Raw genomic sequence first — 23419 nt, 5'->3', positions numbered from 1 at the left:
GATCAGAGGTCTACCCCACCACCTCCTCAGGAAACTGCTGCCTCCCCTAAGAATCTCCCTTGCCCTGGAGTAGGGGGCCAGAGCACTTTGATTTCCAGCCATTTACTCCAAGTCCTCTCCCCAGCTACCGCCAGTCCCTTACTCTGTTCTCCCCCAGTGAAAAAGAGTCTGTTGATTTTCCTCAAAACTGCTTTATTAGGAATGTACCAGAGATTGATTTAGGGGAGTCGGACAGCCCCGGCTCTTATAGGAGTCTTACTTCTCTCCAGCATCCTGTGCCATCCTCTTGACATAATCGCTGTACATTGTGTACACAGCACCTGTGTGAGAGAAAAGAAATAATGCCCTTTGGCATCAACCCCTTCACCTGTCCTCTGGCTCTCTCAGGCATCCCAGGGGTTCACCTCTAGCTGCTCCCTTGAGAGTCCAGCTTCCCGCTCATTTTTCTGCCCCAGGTCCCAACAGCTGCTTCAAGCATCTGACCACACAGCCTGGCGAAACCACCTATCTGACAGTTCACAGAACACTTTCACATATATTGTGTATCTGAGAAACCTCACAGCAGCCTGCAAGGTAGGCAAGCCCGGGGTGGTTATTGTCATGTTACACATCAGGAAACTGAGGCTTAGTGAGAAAGATTTGTCCACTGTCACACAGTTAGCAAGTGGCTGTCTGCTTTTTAATCTCAAGAGGAAGAGAAATTCAACATATGTTCTGTTGCATGATTTTTCTCACCCCTAGGGCAAACTGTCATGAGACACTGTCCCCATAGGCCTGGGACAGGAGCCTAAACAGGGAAGATGGCTCAGTATAGGGGCTTCACCAAGGACGTGATGTGGAGCCCAGAACAGGAACTTAAGTCACAGTCTTTTTTTTTTTTTTTTTTTTTTGAGACGGAGTCTCACTGTCACCCGGGCTGGAGTGCAGTGGCGGATCGCAGCCCACTGCAGCCTCCACCTCCCAGGTTCAAGCAATTCTCCTGCCTCAGCCTCCCGAGTTAGCTGGGACTATAGGCACCTGCTGCCACGCCCAGCTAATTTTTGTATTTTTAGTAGATACGGGGTTTCACCATGTTGTCCAGGATGGTCTCGCTCTCCAGACCTCATGATCTGCCCGCCTCGGCCTCCCAAAGTGTTGGGATTACAGGCGTGAACCACTGCACCCAGCCAAGCACAGTACTTTTAACTGTTGGGACTTAAAGACCTACAAACTGCTTGATCGGTTTTGCCCTCATTCTCCTGCGACCCCACAAAGCTACTCACCTAGCATGATTGCACCCACTGCACAGGCCTGCGCTGCCACTCGGGTGTGAATCAGGTGTATGGACATCTTGGTGGAACCACGAGACCTCAGCCGGTAAATCCTGTATGCTGCTACCACCAAGCAGCCTCCTAAGCCTGTGGGCAGAGAACACAGCCCCTGGGCCACAGCCACAATGCACAGCACTCCCCTGATGAGAGATACCTTGCCAGGCAGGCTGGGCACCTGGATAAACAGCTGGTTTTATGCAGCATCTGGTGGTGGGGGGGGACCTAGGGGGATCATTAGAATATTGAATTGTTGCCGGGGCGTGGTGGCTCACACCTGTAATCCCAGCACTTTTGGGAGACCAAGGCAGGTGGATCACCTGAGGTCGGGAGTTTGAGACCAGCCTGACCAACATCGAGAAACCCCGTCTCTACTAAAAATACAAAATTAGACGGGCGTGGTGGTGCATGCCTGTAATCCCAACTACTCAGGAGGCTGATGCAGGAGAATCACTTGAACTCAGGAGGCAGGGGTTGTGGTGAGCCAAGATTGTGCCATTGCAGTCCAGCCTGGGCAACAAGAGTGAAACTCCATCTCAAAAAAAAAAAAAAAAAAAAAAAAAAAAAAAAAAAAAAATATATATATATATATATATATATATATATATATATATATATATATTGAGTTGTTGCCCTTCAATGGCATTTTCAAAGTGGCTGCCTCCCTCCAGTGACACCCCTCCTGCATATGTATAACCATATACAAATAGCTGATCACCACGACACAGCCCCTCCCCACCAATTTGCTCCACCCTGGGCCCTTCTCCAGCCACACTGCTGGCTCCCACCTCCTGGTACAGCTGTTTTCCTCCTCTACCAGGGCCATCAGGAAGGAAGCCCTGGGGGACCCCAGGGTGTTCCTCTGACCCTTCGCACTTTAGCGTTGGTGCTCCAGGTTCCTCATATCCCATGTACTCGGTTGGCCGCCACCTCCACCCATCCAGACGTCCTGATTTCATTGTAAGAGTTTGCCCCTTGGAACCTTTGCTGTTGTTTCCCTTCTTCCGTGAGTAGGACCACTTGAGTTTTCTGACCTCTGCTTCATTCTCTTTGGAGGGTACCAGGAGACATGACTGCTCAGAGAAGGCCTCCTACTCGCACCCCATTCCTTTCTTCACTTACCTATAGGTACCAGCGGAGATTCCCGAGTCTTCCTCAGGAACTTCTCAGACACACTGTCTTCGTCGTCAGGTGGTACCCACCAGCGTCTGTTAGCAGACATAATCCTGGACCTGGATGTAAGCAGCTGAGACTCCTATGCTGCAGCCCTGTCCTAGAGAGAGGCACTCCACAATCAGAACTCTGATTCCTCAGTCTGGAGAGGAAAGGAAGGTTACCTGCTAAGACCCTCTCTCACCATGCCCCAACACAGCCTCTACTTGAAAAGATGTCCCTCCCAGGTATCCCATCTCAGGTGGCCGGGCCACTAGTGCCGTTTCTCCGTCTCCCTTTCCTACCATCTGCCTCTTCCCCAGCTCATTCTGTCTTCACCGCTTTCTCAGTTTCCCGTTCCCCCATCTGCATCCCTATGGGTGTGATCCTTGGGCCAAGAAAAACAGCTGGAAAAATCCACAGATGGTGGTGGGAGAAACAGTCCTTGAGTGTTGGGGCCCCTGCTGGCCTTTGGTCTGTGATGGTTTCTCCTGTGGGAGCTACAGAGCAGGATCTGGCCCCAGGGAGCCAGAACCGTCCTAGACCAGATAGTGTCACAGCATTAGTTACCAAATTGCCAGAGATTATAATGATTGGACATTGATTTGCATGTAATTTAGCATATATTTTGCACATGAGTACTAAAGGAACACATTCTGCTTCCTGAGCTGCTCCCGTTTTTCCAGGTCCATCTCTTTCCAGGCAGGTTCTTCACAATTACCAACTGACTACCTTCATCCCTGGGCTGGAAACGGGTGCTGCCAATGGGATGCCTTCTTTTTTTTTTTTTTTTTTTTGAGACGGAGTCTCACTCTGTAGCCCAGGCTGGAGTGCAGTGGTGCCATCTCGGCTCACTGAAACCTCCGCCTCCTGGGTCCCGGTTCAAGCAATTCTGCCTCAGCCTCCCAAGTAGCTAGGATTATAGGTGTGCACCATGCCCAGCTAATTTTTTGTATTTTTTTAGTAGAGACAGGGTCTCACTCTGATAGCCAGGCTGGTCTTGAACTCCTGACCTCTTGATCCACCCACCTCGGCCTCCCAAAGTGCAGGGATTACAGGTGTGAGCCACTGTGCCCTGTCCAATGGGATGCCTTCTAAGCCTAACCATAGGGCAAACTCTCTTTTCTTTTTCTTCTTTTTTTTTTTTTAGGCAGGGTCTCACTTTGTCACTCAGGCTGGAGTGCAGTGTCAATCACTGCAGCCTTGACCCGCCAGACTCAAACAGTCCTTCCACCTCAGCCTCTCAAGTAGCTGGGACTACAGGTTCATGCTACGACACCCAGCTAATTTTTGTATTTTTTGTAGAGACAGTTTTGCCATGTCACCCAGCCAATCTTGAACTCCTGGGCTCAGGCGATCTGCCCACCTCAGCCTCCCAAAGTCCTGGGATTACAGGCATGAACCACTGTGCCTGCCCTTGAGTCAGCTTCTATCCTAGTTAGCCCTCCTCTCCTGGAGAAGCAAGGACTGGTGGCCCCCCAGGTCGTTGGCATGCTGGTGCTTACCCTAGGAGATGGCTAGAACGAGGAGAACGAGCAGCCAGGCCAGGGCTCAGTGTCTGCTGTTTTGAACCGACCAAAAGCTGAGATGGAGCTGCCACTATGGGGTCAGGGAAGCAGTGACTTGGGCTTTTGAAAACTTTGAAGTCAGGGATGGAGAGGGGAGGGGAAAGGACAGGGGATCGGTCTTAACCCCCAATCCGCTGAGTCCCAAGCCAGAGCTCCAGGCACTGGAAAGTAAGGAAAGACCAAATGGAGGGGAGCCCCTAACTAGATTCAGTCTTCTAATTCCCATGGAATTAAGTGGCTGAATCAGAGACAAGCTTGAGGAGGAGAACGGAGATGGAGATACAGGAACAAGGATGAGCAGAAAGCCTGGGTCCCCCAAGTTACACTCCCTCAGATACTCTTGTGAACAATGTGGGATGTAAATAAAATACCCTAGTTGTGAGAGACAGACTCTCTGAGCTGTCTTTTGGTTTGGGATTTTTTTTTTTTTTTTTTCTCCCGAGACGCAGTCTTGCTCTGTCACCCAGGCTGGAGTGCAGTGGCACGATCTCGGCTCACTGTAACCTCCGCTCCCAGGTTCAAGTGATTCTCCTGCCTCAGCCTCCCAAGTAGCTGGGATTACAGGCATGTGCCACTATACCCAGCTAATTTTTTAATTTTTAGTACAGGCAGGGTTTCACCATGTTGGCCGAGTTGGTCTCGAAATCCTGACTTTGTGATCCACCTGGCTCAGCCTCCCAAAGTGCTGGGATTACAAGCATGAGCCACCACACCCAGCCAGTTTTTGGGGTTTTTTGTTTTGTTTTGTTTTTGAGCTAGGGTCTCCCTCTGTCACCCAGGCTGTGTGATCTTGGTTCACTGCAGCCTCAAACTCCCAGCCCAAGCAACCCTCCCATCTCAGCCTCCTAAATAGCTGGGACCACAGGCACATACCACCACACTTGGCTCATTTTTGTATTTTTGGTAGGGATAGTTTCACCATGTCACCCTGGCTGGTCTCAGAACTGGCCTCCCAAAGTGCTGGGATTATAGGTGGAAGCTACAGGGCCCAGCTTCCAGAACTCTTTATACTACCTATGGAGTGATGCTCACTCAGGTTGCAGGGATGACAGGACCAGGATTAGGGTTCTTCTGTACTCAGTATATTTCTTTTTTTTTTCTTTTTTTTTTTTGAGATGGAGTTTCACTCTTGTTGCCCAGGCTGGAGTGCAATGGCACGATCTCAGTTCACTGCAGTCTCCGCCTCCCGGGTTCAAGTGATCGTCCTGCTTCAGCCTCCTGAGTAGCTGGGATTATAGGCGCCTGCCACCACGCCCGGCTAATTTTTGTGTTTTTAGTAGAGATGGGGTTTCGTCATGTTGGCCAGGCTGGTCTCCAACTCCTGACCTCAGGTGATCGCCCCTCTCGGCCTCCCAAAGTGCAGGGATTACAGGCATAAGCCACCGTGCCCAGCCCTGTACTCAGCATATTTCAAAACTCTCAGCTATTCTATATGGTAAGTAGCAGTTTGTTCACAGACGAATGGAGCTTCAGAGAGGCTTAATGACTTACCTGAGCAGTTCTGTCATCTGAACCCAGGTCAGGCTGGCTCCAGTGTTTGCACTCCTAACTGCAATGCTAACCTCCAGGGGGCTGGTTAAACAGAAACCCTTTCCAGATAAGTACTGAAGCTTAGGAATGCTAGTATATCCTGGCACCCTTGTTTAGGAGAAGAAAAAGTATGTGCTAAGCAAATGGAAAAAGATAGGGTGTGCTAGGGAGATCCCACTCCATCCCAGGCCTTTGTTCCTTCCCTAGATTACTCAGCCCTGTGTGTTTATCCTAAAGGGGCTTTGCAGCACTGGAAATTTGTTCGGCAGCTGATGTCCTTTTCTCTCCCCAGCATTCACTGCTCTAGGCAGAGACCCAGGGTCACAGCAACTCCCCAGGGCCTTCACATGTCCCCAGTGTCCATGGGAACTCTCCTCCCAGCCTTTCACACACACCCTCCTTTGCTGCCTCTCCAGGTTCCAGCAGTGGCCTGAATTCTCAGGAGACGGACGGTATATTCCCTTACTGGTCTAGGCCAGAAGAAGGGGGATGAAAATGTCTGGATAAGACAAGGCAGGAAACAGGATCAGCTCCAAGTCCTTTGAAGAACAGGAGCCAAACCATGGATAATGAAGTTCAGCTTCTCCCTATTGAAATGATGGTGATGTTCCCACAGCATCTCAGCCCGGAGCTGAGAAATAATAATAATTACTATGATTTACTGAGCACCTTCTATGGGCCAAGCAGTGTGCCAATTGCTTTGTTTTTGTTTTGTTTTGTTTTGTTTTGTTTTGTTTTGTTTTGAGACAGAGTCTCCCTCTGTCACCCAGGCTGGAGTGCAGTGGTAATCAAAGCACACTGCAGCCTCGAACTCCTGGGCTCAAGGGATCCTCCAGCCTCAGCTTCCTGAGTAGCTGGGATTACAGGCACACGCCACCACACCTGGCTAATTTTTGTATTTTTAGTAAAGATGGGGTTTCACCCTGTTGGCTAGGCTGGTGTCCAACTCCTGGCCTCAAAGTGATCCACCCACCTCGGCCTCCCAAAGTGCTGGGATTATAGGCATGAGCCACCATGCCTGGCCTCCTTTGTGTAGATTAATTCTCATGATAGCAATGAGGTAGGTGCTATTATTATCCCCACTTCACAGGCAAAAACCTGGGGCTCCATTAAGCGTTTTGCCCAACAGTAAGTGACAGAAAAAAGACCAGACTTCTAACTCACTACTCAGGACTAGAGAGAATGTAAAGTGGAGGGGAAGTCTTGAAATAGAAGAAGTCAAATTGCTTTGTATTTCAAAAACTTCTGAGAACATACAGTAACTAAAAAAAACTTAAAGGAACAGATTTTTGTAGAGTCCTACTTTAGTAAACAGATAAGATAAAATTATGATAGCATCATTTTTGTGAACATGCCGAGTCTTCAATGTTTTCCATTTATGCATTGCTACATTAGTAATTTGTTTAGTAGACCTCTTTTTCTTCCAAATCAGGTCACATCAATAGAAATTCTGATTTAGAGGGGCCTAAATCAATGATGCGGACAAACTTAGTGTAGGCCAAAGTCAGACGTGGGATCAGTTAGCCCACAGACCAACCACTCTAAATATTGGGTTATGCCATTTAATCTCTTAGAGTCTTTGGCTTCGTTGGTAAAATCAAGGTAGCACCTGCCCATAGGATGATCGCAAGGGTTAAAAGAGAATTGTTAGAATTCTGCTAACTCCTGCTGTTCCTCTTCCTCCAGGAGCAAGTGGCAGGGAATGGGTAGCAGGCTGGGGGAAAAGCGGAGAGTCCCTGACAACAGATGGCAAAGTTACCATATTCTGTGTGGTTCCGAATTCAGCACAGCTTTTTTCATTCCCTTCCCCCAGACCCCCTCCTTCTTGGGCTTGCCCACCCCAACTGGAAGCTTTAGGCTTGTTCTCCCTGTTGTGTTAAAGGGGAAGGGATGGGGGGAAGGGGGACTAAGTCTTGAAGCTCTCAACACGATCTAAGGCACAGCTATGCTATTTATAGCCCAAGGGAGCGAGTGACTGGGAGGGGAGGGACACGCAGCTTTTGCCTTGAGCTAATAGGAGCTGTAAGTGAGGGCATGATGGAGAATAAACTAGACTAGGGACAGAGGATGCTCCCAGTTGGGGTTGGAATGGGAAGAAATGAGGTTGAAAGGCTGGGAGAATCAGAGGGGAGAAAACATTAGGGGATATAGTTGTGTCTGGGGCACTTGAAGGGTAAGGAGTGGAGTAACAGGAACAGGCAGTGAAAGTTTCCAGATAATATGGCTAGGCTGAGGCCGCTTCCTGGTGGAGGCAGTCTGTAACACCCCCACCGCCCACCACCCACCCTTTTATAAACAAGCATTGAGTTCCAAGGACCTCCTAGCATTTGTCCAAGGACAGCCCCAAGGGCCACAGGCCTGAAGCCAGAAAGTACCTTTGGTATCCACTAATCTTTCTGAGAAGAATTCACATATTTTTTAATTTAATTTTTTTTTTTCCGAGACAGAGTCTCACTGTCGCCCAGGCTGGAGTGCAGTGGTGCTCCCTGCAACCTCCGCCTCCCGGCTTCAAGCAATTATCCTGCCTCAGCCTCCCAAGTAGCTGAGACTACCCAGCTAGTTTTTGTCTTTTTGGGTAGAGACGGTCACCATGTTGGCCAGGGTGGTCTTGAGCTCCTGATCTCAGGTGATTCACCCGGCTTGGCCTCCCAAAGTGCTGGGATTACAGGCATGAGCCACCACACCTGGCCAAAAGAACTTTTTTGACAACAAAAAAATCTGGTTCAGTCAACATCCCTGTGGGCAGGGGCAGGGAGAAGCAGTATAATGTGTCCCACAGGTTAACTGAAACTGCTGGGATTAGTGGAGAGGGAGGGTGGTGTTTCCCACTAATACCGCTCTCGCATTAGCAGGAGTAATCAATAACTTCTCTCTTTTTTTTTTTTTTTTTGAGATAGAGTCTCACACTGTCACCCAGGCGGGAGTACAGTGGCGTGATCTCAGTTCACTGCAACCTCCGCCTCCTGGGTTCACGTGATTCTCCTGCCTCAGCCTTCCAAGTAGCTGGGATTACAGGTGCATACCACCACACCCGGCTAATTTTTTTCAATTTTTAGCAGAGATGGGGTTTCACTATATTGGACAGACTGGTCTTGAACTCCTGACCTCGTGATCCACCCACCTCGGCCTCCCAGAGTGCTGGGATTACAGGCGTGAGGCACTGCGCCCGGCAAGAGTAATCAATAACTTCTTTAACAATTCTTACTATCCAGTCTGGGGCAGGCAGGACTCCCTGTTCCCAACAAGCAGCATTCTCGAAACTTTTTCTGGGCCGGGCTCAGTGGCTCACGCCTGTTATCTTAGCACTTTGGGAAGCTGAGGCGGGTGGATTGCCTGAGCTCAGGAGTTCGAGACCAGCCTGGAGAACACGGTGAAACCCCGTCTCTACTAAAAATACAAAAAATTTGCCAAGTGTGGCAGTGTGCACCTATAATCCCAGCTACTCAGGAGTCTGAGGCAGGAGAATCGCTTGAACCCGGGAGGCGGAGGTTGCAGTGAGCCGAGATCCGCCATTGCACTCCAGACTGGGTGACACAGCGAGACTCCATCTCAAAAAAACAAAAAAAATTTACCTCTCTGGGCCTCTTTCCATCTTCCAAGACAGAAGAATCTGCTCTGAGTTTACCAGCTAAGTGGGGACCCTGGAAAGTGTGTAATGGAAATAGTGACACATTGCAGCCTTCAGATTGACCCTACTGTTCCCAAACCATAGAGCCCCAGGGCGACTCTCAAGTTCTCAAATTGGGTTTTGATCCTTTCCTGCCTGAGCCCCATGTGGATTAAAAGTGATGTGGTTCTCACAGCACCCAGCTGTACCACTCTCTGCCAAAGGCTGGAAATGAGATCCATTTCCCTGTTTGAAACTTACAGCTTTTTTCCCCTTCCCTCCAGCAGTGGTCTTTCTTGTTCTAGGAATGGTGAGACTTCATTCACTTATTCACTCAGCATATACTTCCTAAGTACCTACAGTTTGCTGGCCTCTGTTCCAGGAGCTGGGACGCAGTGCCCCTGCCTTCAGGGAGCTCACATTGTAGCAGACACCCTGGTTTGCCCCGTATCCTGGCGAATGCCTGGGCCCAAGAGCCTCTAGCCTGGAATTCTGACCTCAGTTTCCCCACGAGTAATGGGATTAAAGGAAATCATTAGCTGCCAAGGTGGTAGAGGAGAGAAAGAAGTCTTGACTAGAAGACAAGAGCTTTAGGTTATATTTTCGGTTTTGGGGTTTTTTTGGGTTTTTTGTTTGTTTGTTTGTTTTTGAGACAGGGACTTGCTCTGCTCTGTTGCCTAGGCTAGAGTGCAGCCCCAGGCTAGAGTGCAGCCTCAACTTCCTGTGCTCAAGCGATCCTCCCAAGTAGTTGGGACTACAGGTGCAGGCCACCACACCTGTTCATTTTTACATTTTTTGTAGAGACAGGGTTTCACTATGTTGCCCAGACTTGTCTCAAACTCCTGGGCTTAAGCAATCCCCCCACTTTGGCCTCCCAAAGTGCTGAGATTATAAGTGTGAGCCACCGTGGCCAGCCTTTTTTTTTTTTTTTTTTTTTCTGAGATGGAATCTGGCTCTGTCGCCCAGGCTGGAGTGCAGTGGTGCCATCTTGGCTCACGGCAAGCTCCACCTCCCGGGTTCACACCATTCTCCTGCCTCAGCCTCCCGAGTAGCTGGGACTACAGGCGCCCGCCACTGCGCCCGGCTAATTTTTTGTATTTTTAGTAGAGACGGAGTTTCACCGTGTTGGCCAGGATGGTCTCGATCTCCTGACCTCGTGATCCGCCTGCCTCCGCCTCCCAAAGTGCTGGGATTACAGGTGTGAGCCACCGCACCTGGCCAAGCCTACTTGTTTTTTAAAGTATCTACAAGTGGCTGGACATGGTGGCTCACGCCTGTAATCCCAACACTTTGGGAGGCTGAGGCGGGTGGATCACCTGAGGTCAGGAGTTCGAAACCAGCCTGGCCAACATGGCGAAATCCTGTCTCTACTAAAAATACAAAATTAGTGGGCGTGGTGGCTCGTGCCTGTAATCCCAGCTGTTCGGGAGGCTGAGGCAGGAGAATCGCCTAAACCCAGAAGGTGGAGGTTGCAGTGAGCCTCGATCACGCTATTGCACTCCAGCCTGGGCAACAAGAGCAAAACTCCATCTCAAAAAAAAAAAAAAAAAAAAAAAAAGAAAAAAAGAAATGTTGCTCTATCAGAAGAGAGACAGAGCAGCAGGCTTGGTGGCTCGGTAATAAGGTAACAAATTAGAAAGTAAATGTATTGCCTGGTGCGGTGGCTCACGCCTGTAATCCCAGCACTTTGGGAGGCCAAGGAGGTCAGGAGATCGAGACCATCCTGGCTAACACGGTGAAACCCCGTCTCTACCAAAAATACAAAAAATTAGCCAGGCGTGGTGGCGGGCACCTGTAGTCCCAGCTACTTGGGAGGCTGAGGCAGGAGAATGGCATGAACCCAGGAGGCGGAGCTTACAATGAGCCGAGATTGCGCCACTGCATTCCAGCCTGGGCGACAGAGTAAGACTCCGTCTCAAAAAAAAAAAAAAAAAAGGAAAAGGAAATGAATGTATTGTTCCCAATCTCTAGGAAGAAAGAACAGGCAATGCATTTTGGGAGGGGGAGGCAGGAGGATTGACTGAGCTCAGGAGTTCGAGACCAGCCTGGGCAACATAGGGAGACCTTGTCTCTACTAAAAATAAAAAAAATTAGCCGGGCATGGTGGCGCATGCCTGTAGTTGCAGCCACTCAGAAGGCTGAGGTGGGAGGATCACTTGAGCCTAGGCGGTTGAGGCTGTGGTGAGCTGTGATCACGCCGCTGCACTCCAGCCTGGGCAGCAGAGTGAGACCCTGTCTCAAAGAAAACAAAAAGAAAAAGAAAAAAGAAATAGGCAACAATAAAAGATGGGGAGTTTTCCCTTCCAGATTCATTCATGAATCTATAGGAAAATAATACCTAATGAACATTTGTATATATAAAAATACATTTATATATTTAAGTTTTATATATATATACATATGTGTGTGTGTGTGTGTGTGTGTGTATATATATATATATATATATATATATATATATATATAAAATCAAATGTTTTAATACCATTTTAAAGGTTTTTTTTTGAGACAGAGTCTCCCTCTGTTGCCAGGCTGGAGTGCAGTGGTGTGATCTCGGCTCACTGCAACCAACCTCTGCCTCCTGGGTTCAAGCCATTCTCCTGCCTCAGCCTCCCGAGTAGCTGAGACTACAGGCATGCAGCACCATGCCTGGCTAACTTTTTTGTATTTTTAATAGACAGGGTTTTGCTGTGTTGGCCAGGCTGGTCTTGAACTCCTGAGCTCATGTGATACAACTGCCTTGTGCCTGACCTTAAAGGTTTTCTTTTTTTTTTGAGACGGAGTCTCGCTCTGCCACCCACGCTGACTCACTGCAAGCTCTGCCTCCCGGGTTCACGCCATTCTCCTGCCTCAGCCTCCCGAGTAACTGGGACTATGGGACTACAGGCGTCCGCCACCACGCTCGGCTAATTTTTTTGTATTTTTAGTAGAGACGGGGTTTCACCGTGTTAGCCAGGATGGTCTCAATCTCCTGACCTTGTGATCTGCCTGCCTCGGCCTCCCAAAGTGCTGGGATTACAGTCATGAGCCAGCATGCCCGGCCTAAAGGTTTTCATTTGTCTTAATATGCTACAGAAAAGCACACTATCAAAAGTATGCAGCTCAGCCAGGCGTGGTGGCTCATTCATGTAATCCTAGCACTTTGGGAGGGGGGCAGCGGTGGGGCAGGGGGAAGATCACCTCTAGCCAACATCGTGAAACCCTGTATTTACTAAAAATAGAAAAATTAGCCGGGTGTGGTGGCACACAGCTGTAATCAAGCTACTCAGGAGGCTAAGACAGGAGAATCAGTTGAACCTGGGAGGTGGAGGTTGCAGTGATCTGAGATGGTGCCACTGCACTCCAGCCTGAGTGACAGAGTGAGACTCTGTCTCAAGAAAACAAAGAAGGCCGGGCGCGGTGGCTCAAGCCTGTAATCCCAGCACTTTGGGAGGCCGAGGCGGGCGGATCACGAGGTCAGGAGATCGAGACCATCCTGGCTAACACGGTGAAACCCCGTCTGTACTAAAAATACAAAAAATTAGCCGGGCGTGTTGGCGGGCGCCTGTAGTCCCAGCTACTCGGGAGGCTGAGGCAGGAGAATGGCGTGAACCCGGGAGCCGGAGCTTGCAGTGAGCTGAGATCGCACCACTGCACTCCAGCCTGGGCAACAGAGCGAGACTCTGTCTCAAAAAAAAAAAAAAAAAAGAAAACAAAGAGGCCAGGCTCGGTGGCTCACGCCTGTAATCCCATCACTCTGGGAGGCTGAGGCAGATGGATCACCTGAGGTCGGGAGTTTGAGACCATCCTGGCCAACATGGCGAAACCCCGTCTACTAAAAATACAAAAATTAGTCAGGTGTGGTGGTGCGCACCTGTAGCCCCCAGCTACTCAGGAGCCCGAGGCAGGATAATAGCTTGAACCTGGGAGGCGGAGGTTGCAGTGAGCTGAGATTGCGCCATTGCACTCCAGCCTGGGCAACATAGTGAGACTCCATCTCAAAAAAAAAAAAGAAGAAAAAGAAAAAGAAAACAAATCAACCAAGTGTGCAGGTCAATGTACTAACTGAACACACCTGCGTATTCAGCTCCCAGCTCAAGAACAGTGAACTGCCCGAAGAGTTCATCTTGCCTGCTACCCAGAAAAGCTGATGCACTGCAAACAGCAGGTCTTCCCAATAGAGAGTTTAATGAATGTAGAGGTGGCTACACAAGAGACTGGAGTTTATTACTCGAATCAGTCTCCCCCAGAATTCAGAGACTAGGGTTTTTTAAGGATAATTTGGTGGGCAGGGGGCTAGGGAGTGGGGAATGCTGATGGTTGGGTTGGGGATGAAATCATAGGGGGTTGAAGCTGTCTTCCATTCCTGGGTGGCATCCAGAACTAGTTGAGCCAGTTTACTGATCTGGGTGGCACCAGCTGGTGCCTCAGAATGCAGGATCTGAAAAAATATCTCATACCAATCTCAGGATTTTTTTTTTTTTTTTTTTTTTTTTTTGAGACAGGCTGTCACTCTGTCGCCCAGGCGGGAGTACAGTGGTGTGATCATGGCTCACTGCAGCCTCAGCCTCCCTGGGCTTAGCAGATCCTCCCTGCTCTGCCTCCCAAGTATCTGGGACTACAGATGTGTGTCACCACGCCCAGCTACTTTTTTTTTTTTTTTTTTTTTTAGTAAAAACAGCGTTTCACCATATTGCCCAAGCTGGTCTCGAACTCCTGGGCCCATGTGCTCCACTCACCCTACCCTCTCAAAGCGTTGGGATTACAGGCATGAGCCACCATGCTGGCCAATATTGGGTTTTATAATAGTAATGTCATCCATAGGAGCAAAGGAGCAATTGGAGAGGTTAGGAATCTTTTTTTTTTTTTTTTGAGACAGAGTCTTGCTCTGTCACCCAGGCTGGAGTGCAGTGGTGCCATCTTGGCTCACGGCAAGCTCCACCTCCCGGGTTCACACCATTCTCCTGCCTCAGCCTCCCAAGTAGCTGGGACCACAGGCGCCCGCGACCATGCCCGGCTAATTTTTTGTATTTTTAGTAGAGACGGGGTTTCACCTTGTTAGCCAGGATGGTCTCGATCTCCTGACCTCGTGATCCACCCACCTCGGCCTCCCAAAGTGCTAGGATTACAGGCGTGAGCCACCGTGCCCGGCTGAGGTTAGGAATCTTATGGCCTCTGGCTGCATGACTCCTGAGCCCTAATTTCTAATCTTTTTTTTTTTTTTTTTGAGATGGAGTTTCATTCTTGTTGCCCAGGCTGGAGTGCAATGATGCGATCTGGGCAACCTCTGCCTCCTGGGTTCAGTCGATTCTCCTGCCTCAGCCTCCCGGGTAGCTGGGATTATACGCATGCACCACCATGCCCAGCTAATTTTTTTTGTGTTTTCAGTAGAGGCAGGGTTTCTCCATGTTGGTCAGGCTGGTCTTGAACTCCTGACCTCAGGTGATCCGACTGCCTCGGCCTCCCAAAGTGCTCCGACTACAGGTGTGAGCCACCGGCCTGGCCCCTAATTTATAATCTTATAGCTGATTTGCTAGTTTTACAAAGGCATTGTGGTCCCCAGGCAGAGGGGATTTATTTTGGGAAAGAACTGTTATCATCTTTGTTTCCAAATTAAATTATAAAGTCAGTTTGTCCCATGGAGAAGTCAGCCTATTCCCAGGAATGAACAAGGGCAGCTTGGAGGTTAAAAGTAAGATGGAGTCGGTTACGTCAGATCTCTTTCACTGCTGTAATTTTCCTGTGTCAGATTTTTCTTATTGTTGTTGTTTTTTGAGACAGTCTCTCTCTCTTGCCCAGGCTAGAGTGCAGTGGCGAGATCTTTGCTCACTGCAGCCTCCGCCTCCTGGGTTCAAGCGACTCTCGTGCCAAGTAGCTGGGATTACAGGCATGTGCAACCACTCCTGGCTACTTCTTTTTTATTTTATTTTATTTTATTTTATTTTATTTTATTTTATTTTATTTATTTAAGACAGAGTCTTGCTCTGTCACCCAGGCTGGAGTGCAATGGCGCAATCTTGGCTCACTGCAACCTCCACCTCCTGGGTTCAAGCAATTCTCCTTCCTCGGCCTCCTGAGTAGCTGAGATTACAGGCGCCCACCACCACGCCCGGCTAATTTTTTGTATTTTTAGTAGAGATGGGGTTTCACCATGTTGGCCAGGCTGGTCTCGAACTCCTGACCTCAGGTGATCCACCTGCCTCAGCCTCCCAAAGTGCTGGGATTACAGGCGTGAGCCACTGCACCCGGCCTTTTTTTGTATTTTTAGTAGAGACAGGGTTTCACCATGTTGTCCAGGCTGGTCTCAAACTCCTGACCTTAGGTGATCCGCCACCTCAGCCTCCCAAAATGAGCCACCATCCCCAGCCTGTGTCAGATTTTTCTCACTGTCATGATTTTTGCAAACGCAGTTTCAACAGAACAGGGCCAGCCCCTCAAAAACCCCTCATGCTCCTTTCCAGTAACTATCCTGCCTGCCAAGTAACCACTATCCTTCCTTCTTTTTTTTTTTTTTTTTTTTTTTTTGAGACAGAGTCTTGCTCTGTCACCCAGGCTGGAGTGCAGTGGCGCAATCTCGGCTCACTGCAAGCTCTGCCTCCTGGGTTCACGCCATTCTCCTGCCTCAGCCTCTCCGAGTAGCTGGGACTACAGGCGCCCGCCACCACGCCCGGCTAATTTTTTGTATTTTTAGTAGAGACGGGGTTTCACCGTGGTCTCGATCTCCTGACCTCGTGATCCGCCCGCCTCGGCCTCCCAAAGTGCTGGGATTACAGGCGTGAGCCACTGCGCCCGGCCTCTTTTTTTTTTTTTTTTTTTTTTTGAGACAGTCTTGCTCTGTCACCCAGGCTGGAGTGCAGTGGTGGGAGCTTGGCTCACTGCAACCTCCGCCTCCTGGGTTCAAGCAGTTCTCACTGGTGCATGCCACCATGCCCAGCTAATTTTTGTATTTTTAGTAGAGACAGAGTTTCACCAGATTGGTCAGGCTGGTCTCGAACTCCTGACCTCAGGTGATCCACCTGCCTCATCCTCCCAAAATGCTGGGATTACAGGTGTGAGGCACTGCACCCAGTCTACTATCCTTACTTCTAATTTTTTTTTTTTTTTTTGAGACCAAGTCTTGCTCTGTCCCCAGGCTGGAGTGCAGTGGCGCAATCTCGGCTCACTGCAACCTCCAACTCAGCCTCCCAAGTAGCAGGGATTACAGGCTCACACCACCACGCCCGGCTAATTTTTTGTATTTTTAGTAGAAATGGGGTTTCACCATGTTAGCCAGGCTGGTCTCAAACTTCTGACCTCAGGTGATCTACCTGCCCCACCCTCCCAAAGTGCTGGGATCATAGACGTGAGCCACTGCACCCAGCCCACTGGCCTTCTTTTTTTGAGACGCAGCCTTGCTCTATACCCAGGCTGGAGTGCAGTGGCACAATCTCCGCTCACTGCAACCTCCGACTCCCTGGTTCAAGCAATTCTCTTCTCAGCCTCCCGAGTAGCTGGGATTACAGGCATGTGCCACCACGCCCAGCTAATTTTTGTATTTTTAGTAGAGATGGCATTTAGTGCTGGGATTATAGGCGTGAGCCACTCCGCCTTACTTCTTCTTTTTTTTTTTTTTTTTTTGAGTTTCACTCTTGTTGCCCCAAGCTGGAGTGCAATGGCACGATCTCAGCTCACTGCAACCTCTGCCTCCCGGGTTCAAGCAATTCTCCTGCCTCAGCCTCCTGAGTAGCTGGGATTACAGGCGTGCGCCACCACGCCCATCTAATTTTTTGTATTTTTAGTAGAAATGGGTTTTCACCATGTTAGCCAGGCTGGTCTCGAACTCCTGACCTTAGGTGATCTGGTCGCCTCAGCCTCCCAGAGTGCTTGGATTACAAGCGTGAGCCACTGCACCTGGCCCTACTTCTAATGGCATGGATTAGTTTTGCTTGTGGTTTTTTTTTTTTAAACACTGTCTTGCTCTGTCACCCAGGCTGGAGTGCAGTGGTGCAGTGATTCAGTGGCGCAATCACAGCTCACTGCAGCCTTAACTTCCCCAGGTTCAAGTGATCTTCCCACCTCACCACCTCAGCCTCTGGAGTAACTGAGACTCCAGGCACGTGCCACCCTGCCTGGCTAATTTTTGTACTTTTTGTAGAGGTAAGGTTTTGCCATGTTGCCAAGGCTGGTCTTGAACTACTGAGCTCAAGTGATCTGCCCACCTTGGCCTCCCTAAGCGCTGAGATAACAGGCGTGAGCCACAGCACCTGGCCAGTTTTGTCTGTTTTTGAAGTTTTTGTAAATGGAAACTTTTGTGAGATCCATCTTGTGTGTAAATGTAGATTATTCATTTTCATTGCGGTATAATGTACTATTAGGTGAACGTAACACAGTTTATCTAGCCATTCTACGGTTGACAGGCATTTTGGGTAGTTTCTAGTTTTTTGACGTATTATAAATAGTGCTGCTATGAATACTCTAGTACAAGTATTTTGGTGAACATTTGTACACATTTTTGTGGAATTGCCATGGAATTCCAAAGTCATAGTGTATTTATAGGTTCAGCTTCAGTAGTGCAGTGGCAGAAAGGTGTGATACATTTCCTCATCCATCATAAGGATCACAGCTGACACTCCTGTAACAAAAGCCAGATTAACAAGAGAAGGGCATAACCAAGTTATTTAACCAAAGTTTTATGTAACACAAGAGCCTTCGGAAATGAAGACCTCAAAGGGCCGAGTGTGGTGGCTCACACCTGTAATCCCAGCACTTTGGGGGGCCAAGGCAGGTGGATCATGAGGTCAGGAGTTCAAGACCAGCCTCGCCAACATAGTGAAAACCAGTCTCTACTAAAAATACAAAAAAAATTAGCCAGGCGTGGTGGTGTGCGCCTGTAGTCCCAGCTGCTTGAGAGGCTGAGGCATGAGAATCAGTTGAACCTGGGAGGCGGAGGTTGCAGTGAGCCAAGATCATGCCGCTGCACTCCAGCCTGGGCGATGGAGAGAGACCCTGTCTCTCTCTCTCTCTCTCTCTCTCACACACACACACACACACACACACACACACACACACACACAAACCCTCAATACCCAAGGACAATTGTCGGTTTTTATGCTTAGGTTCAATGCAGAATGGACAAGCAGAATGTGATCAGACAAAAGGGGTATGATCTAATTTAACAGACTGAGCGGGGAACCCAACAAGGCTTGTCAGTTCAAATTCTTCTTGGCTTTCCAGTGTAACATTCCTTCCTCCAGGGTATTCCTTCCTGGTTCCTCTGGAATGAGGGTCTTCAAGGGGGAAGAGAGAAGGGGGAGAGTGACCTTTCTGGTTTTATGGCTTGCTTTGGGGGAGAGGGGTTCTAGTTTCTATGACCTGCCTTAGGGAAGAGGAATTTTTATTTCTATGACTCGCTTCAGGGGAGAAAGGGGCGGGAGACAGGAGGGCAGGAGAAGGTCAGAGAGAGACTTTGCTTCTGAGGCCTTCCAATCTCCTTTAGTTCAAAGCACTCAGCATGCCAAAGCTCCATACTTTGGGATATTGTTTTCTTTCTTTCTTTTTTAAAGAGACGGAGTCTGGCTCTGTCTTCCAGGCTGGAGTGTAGTGGCATAATCATAGCCCACTGCAGTTTCCTGAGTAGCTGGGACTACAGCCACCACGCCCTGGGATATCATTTTCTGAGCCTCAACAGTAGATATTGCCAGTTTTGCAAAGTCCGCTGGGCGCGGTGGCTCATGTCTGTAATCCCAGCTCTTTGGGAGGCCAAGGCGGACAGATCACTTGAGGTCAGGATTTGAGACCAGCCTGGCCAACATGGTGAAACCCCGTTTCTACTAAAAATACAAAAATTAGCCAGGCATGGTGGCGGGGCGCCTGTATTCCCAGCTACTCCAGAGGCTGAGGTAGTAGAATCTTTTGAACCTGGGAGGCGGACATCGCAGTGAGCCGAGATCACCCTACTGCACTCCAGCCTGGGCAACAGAGTGAGACTCTGTTGCAAAAGCAACAACAAAGTGATTTAGGCCGGGCACGGTGGCTCATGCCTGTAATCCCAGCACTTTGGGAGGCCTAGGCGGGCGGATCACAAGGGCAGGAGATCGAGACCATCCTGGCCAACATAGTGAAACCCTGTCTCTATTAAAAATACAAAAATTAGCTGGGCGTGGTTGCGCGCGCCTGTAGCCACTCAGGAGGCTGAGGCAGGAGAATCGCTTGAACCGGGGAGGTGGAGCTTGCAGTGAGCCTAGATGGCGTCACTGCACTCCACCCTGGCGATAGAGCGAGACTCTCCCTCAAAAAAAAAAAAAGTTATTTGTACTAGTTTACAGTTGCAGGCTGTGAGAATTTTAATATTTTATTCAACAGGTACAATGATGTTTCCTGTGTTATTTTAGTTACATGTTATTTATTACTTCCAGGTATTTTCAGAGTTTTCACCCTGGTCATTTTATTTTTTTCACTTATTTTTTTGAGACAGGGTCTCACTCTGTCGCTCAGGCTGGAGTGCAGTGGCGCGATCTCAGCTTACTGCAAGCCTTGACCTCCCGGGCTCAAGCGATCCTCCCACCTCATGCTTGGAGTAGCTAGGATCACAGGTGCGCGTCACCACACCCGGCTAATTTTTGTATTTTTTGTAGAGATGAGGGTTTTGCCATATTGCCCAGGTTGGTCTGGAACCCCTGGGCTCAAGCAATCCGCCTGCCTAGGCCTCCCAAAGTGCTGGAATTACAGGCGTGAGCCACCGCGCCCATCCCACACTTGTCATTTTAAATACATCTGTAGAGAGGCAATGTGATAAGGCGTAGGGACAGACTACAGCAATCACAGGGAGAAGTACTTAAATGCTCCGAGGCCAAGCAGGTCATGAAATGATTTAAGCAGCTGAGTGGGGACATTGTCTACCCGGACAAGGTGACTCAAGAGGAGCTGCCATGTGAAAAGAGAAGCTCAAAGTAAGCACGTTTTGACTTTTTAGGGAGGCCAGAAATCTGGATTTTAATATTTTGGTAACTAATTCATATTTTTGGAAAACATACTGGCCACACAAAACTGGTCAGTGCATTAGATGCCTAGCCTTCAAGTTTTCCACTGTGGGGCTACCCCTTAGGGCTTGGCTTTGGGTGGGGGAGTTTGACTTGCAGCAAGTAACCTCACTTGTTAGCGCTTAATTTCCCCTCTGGTCGAAAGGGCAAAATAATAAAAGCCTATCCATCGGCATTCTGATGCTCAGATGAGATAATTCCAGAGGTCGCCCATCTCTTTACTAAGCCTTCCTTTATTACCCAAAGTCTCACTCTACTTAAAGCATTTGGAGAATTTTCGGTTTCCTACTGGGCATTTTAAAACTGGGGATTCCTATGCATGAAAAATTTTCCCAAGTCCTCTGAATGGGATCCTGCTGGGATGCAAAGAGTTAAGAGGAAATAGCCTATTAGGGTCTTGCTAATCCGAGAAGTTCAGGACCTGAAAAGTATCTAGAGCACTGCTAAGAGCCCCGACTCAAAGACGCTAGGGTAGCTAGATCCACGCAGGGCCCGCCAGATCCTCGAGGAATTGTAGAGCAGAACCTAGGAGCAGACATTAGCATCCCGTGCTACAATGGACCAAGGCCTCTGCGGAGCGCGCAGAAGACAACTCTGGGCCCGCTAAACCAACCCAGGATACCCAGGTAAGGCGAGAACCCACGGCGCCGTTAGCGGCTCGCTCATACTGAGGCGCGGCTGGCAGGGGACTCTCGCCCGAAAATCAGCTTGGAGGAATGAACTGTCCGGAGCGAAGTCTGCGCCCACCCGGGGTCCAGACTCCACGCGGGTGACTCCTACGCGCGCCGCGCCTCCGCCGCGTCCCGGACTATCCGAGAGCGCGGCGAGGACTCGACCGCGGAAAGTTGGCGCTCGCGTAGCTTCCCGCGCGTCCCGGGGCGCCCCCTCCCACTCGAGCGCCACGTGCCGCGTGCCCCCCGCTCCCGGGCCGCGGCGGGACGCCCCCGCCCCCACCGCAGCGCGCAGTGCGCAGGCGCCTTCCCGCGGGTCGCGGCGGCGGGAGCGGGAGAGGGAGGCGGCGGCGGCGGGAGCGGCTTCTGCCTCGGCTGGAGACTGAGGCGAAGGCAGCAGCGGCGGAGGAGGTGGAGGAGAGGCGAGGGTGAAGGCGATGGCGACGCTGGACACATGAGGCCGCGACCGGCGGGACGGGCCGAGGCCCGGCGGAGGAGGCGGCTCCGGGGGAACCCGCCGCCGGGTGAGGGGCGGCCGCAGGGCCGGCTGAGGAGAAGCGGGCCAGGGGCGGGGTCCCAGGGGGAGGCGGGAGAACTCGTGGGGATCCCAGAGAGGGGCCTAGGAGGACCTCCGGAGGTCCGGGGAGGAGCGCGGCCGGAGCGGGGGGAGGAGGGGGGCGCCGCCGAGGGGTTCCCGCCGAGTCCGGAGGGGCGTCGCCGGCCCGCGTCCTGCCACTGCCCCCGGCGCACCCTCCCTCTTTGTCCACAGGCGTGCGGCTCCCAAATCGGGAGGGAAACGGCTCGGGGGTGTCCTGGGCCGCGGAGGTGTCGGGGGACGGTCGGGGAGCCTGGGCAGAAGCGGCGCGCACTCGGCGGCGCCCCGGCGGTGCCGACAACTACCCGGGCAGTTAGGGGCGCAGGGCGGAGCCGGGCCGCCCCTAGCCGCCCGGGCTCTTCGCGGGCTGCTCTTTGTCTTCCCGACCTCGGTCCCTGCGTTTCAGGCGGCGTGCGGGCTCGTCTGAGGCTTTCTGCATCTCCGCGCTGGAACTCCTGCCTCCCGGGGGTTAGAGGAGGGTTCGTTGGACGGCTGGAAGCGGGAAAGCGGGGCGGAAGGACTGGGCTCATCGCCTCCTGATTAACTCCTTGTCTTTACTTAAAATGACTTTTCCCTCACTTTGTCAAACTTTAGAGAACTGGTGTGTGTGTGTGTGTGTGTGTGTGTGTGTGTGTGTGTGTGTGTGTGTTTCCTTAAGTCTCTAGCTTCAAAATTAAGAGTAGGCGCTACCGCTGTGATTGTGGGCGGCTGCGTTTGGAGCTCTGAGTTGAAAAGATGTACGTGAATGTATGGTTTAGATTTTTTTCTTTTTTTTGCGATTGTCCGATTGGGAGTACTTTTCCTTTGCGAAGTGGGCGAATTTGGTTTTCTTTTTGTTCATTGAGAACTGGCAGTGATACCGATTTCATTATGCTCATGCTTAATTTTGTTACCATCAAGACGATGTGAAATCGAGTAAGTTAAGTTTGAATAAGTTCAGGCTGAGGGTTATCTTGTATGCCTGATAAGTCTAAATTTGTTATATGTTTGTATCGTGTACACGTTCAAGTGAATATATGTGAAAGTGCTATAAAAAATCAAACTACATAAATGAAAGGGATTTTAATTTCCTGATAAGCAGAAAACAGCATATCTCCAGTACGTTAATATCTGTAGAAAAATGCGTTAATAATGTCATTTAGGAATAAAATATTTCTCTCCCTAGAGAGGGTTTAGGTATTATTCAGAGTAAAAGAGCAAAAAAATTTCAACCTCAGAGGGTATGGAAAAAAAACAGAAAAATACCCTTGCTTCCAGAGCTCCTGATTAAAATATTGTGAGTTGTGGGTTAAGTTTACAGATTTTAAAAAAAACTTAGCATAGAGTTGTATCACTGCAGTTGCTTTGAATGTCTTAAGTACTGTGTAATAGCAGAATTAAAGAAACACGAACTAACTTTTCTGGGTAGAAGGTGAAAAGCTCCAATAAACAGATCTTAGTTTTCCCCAGATTTTTGTGCCCAGAGTGCTGTCGGCAAAGGGCGTATTGAAGAGATACATAGAAGTTATATGGAAGGTCTGTTAATATTTGTCCTGATTTGTAATGGCTTAATATTATTTACTACTTAAACTGTTGTGCATTTTTCCAAAGCATTTCAAACAACCTCTTCAAAAGCCAGCACTTTTAACTTTTGAGGTTGTGTGACTTAAGAATTGTTTTCTACCAGGTAGCCACCACAGTTCTCTTAAAAAAGGAGCAAAGGACCTAGTAATTTTCTCTCTAATCAATTCATGAAGGTAAAATTGAGTTTTAGCCTTTAATCCAAAGGACTTAAGTTAACGTATCTCCAACATAACAATCTTACTTATAAATGCTGTTATCCTTTGTCAGTTAAATTTTATTCTTATATTTGTATAAGTCAGCCAAAGGGAAAGAATGCAGGGTTCTGTTTCTGATTAGTCCACTTCCCCCCAGGTCCAGGCTTGCCTATCAATTCAGTAATGAGCATCTTAGAATACAGGATATATAATTTAAATCCAGAGCATCATTCTCTTA

General features: G+C 49.5%; 2 protein-coding genes across 8 annotated transcripts in view; one reads left to right on the top strand and one right to left on the bottom strand.

The window, feature by feature from the left end:
- Nucleotides 1-175: 175 nt before the first annotated feature.
- On the bottom strand, nt 176-5739 carry HIGD1B (HIG1 hypoxia inducible domain family member 1B). Of its 4 annotated transcripts, none has more exons than XM_055257762.2 (4): nt 5519-5739; nt 2430-2580; nt 1263-1397; nt 176-320 (listed from the first exon to the last, which is right to left on the bottom strand). In XM_055257762.2, the coding sequence occupies exons 2-4, from the start codon at nt 2527-2529 to the stop codon at nt 256-258; spliced, it is 300 nt and encodes a 99-aa protein (XP_055113737.1). In that variant the 5' UTR covers nt 2530-2580; nt 5519-5739; the 3' UTR covers nt 176-255. The 4 variants fall into 4 exon arrangements, with proteins under 4 accessions (XP_055113737.1, XP_055113738.1, XP_055113734.1 ...); XM_055257763.1 differs by lacking the exon at nt 5519-5739 and adding an exon at nt 3965-4062 and having other exon boundaries at nt 2430-2622; XM_055257759.2 differs by lacking the exon at nt 5519-5739 and adding an exon at nt 3965-4057.
- Nucleotides 5740-20719: 14980 nt separating this feature from the next.
- The window catches only part of GJC1 (gap junction protein gamma 1), a 31959-nt gene continuing 29259 nt past the window's right edge, over nt 20720-23419 (top strand). For 2 of the 4 annotated variants that reach the window (XM_055257718.2, XM_055257716.2), the window contains exon 1: nt 21151-21353. The gene's annotated coding sequence lies outside the window, so the exon portion shown is untranslated. Of the gene's footprint in view, nt 20785-21150; nt 21354-21732; nt 21893-23419 lie in introns of those variants that run through there. The other 2 variants (XM_063629238.1, XM_055257717.2) reach the window with 2 other exon arrangements.

Source organism: Symphalangus syndactylus, chromosome 20 (genome assembly GCF_028878055.3).
Source record: "Symphalangus syndactylus isolate Jambi chromosome 20, NHGRI_mSymSyn1-v2.1_pri, whole genome shotgun sequence".
NCBI lineage: Eukaryota > Metazoa > Chordata > Mammalia > Primates > Hylobatidae > Symphalangus > Symphalangus syndactylus.
This window is presented reverse-complemented; position numbering and strand designations above follow the sequence as displayed.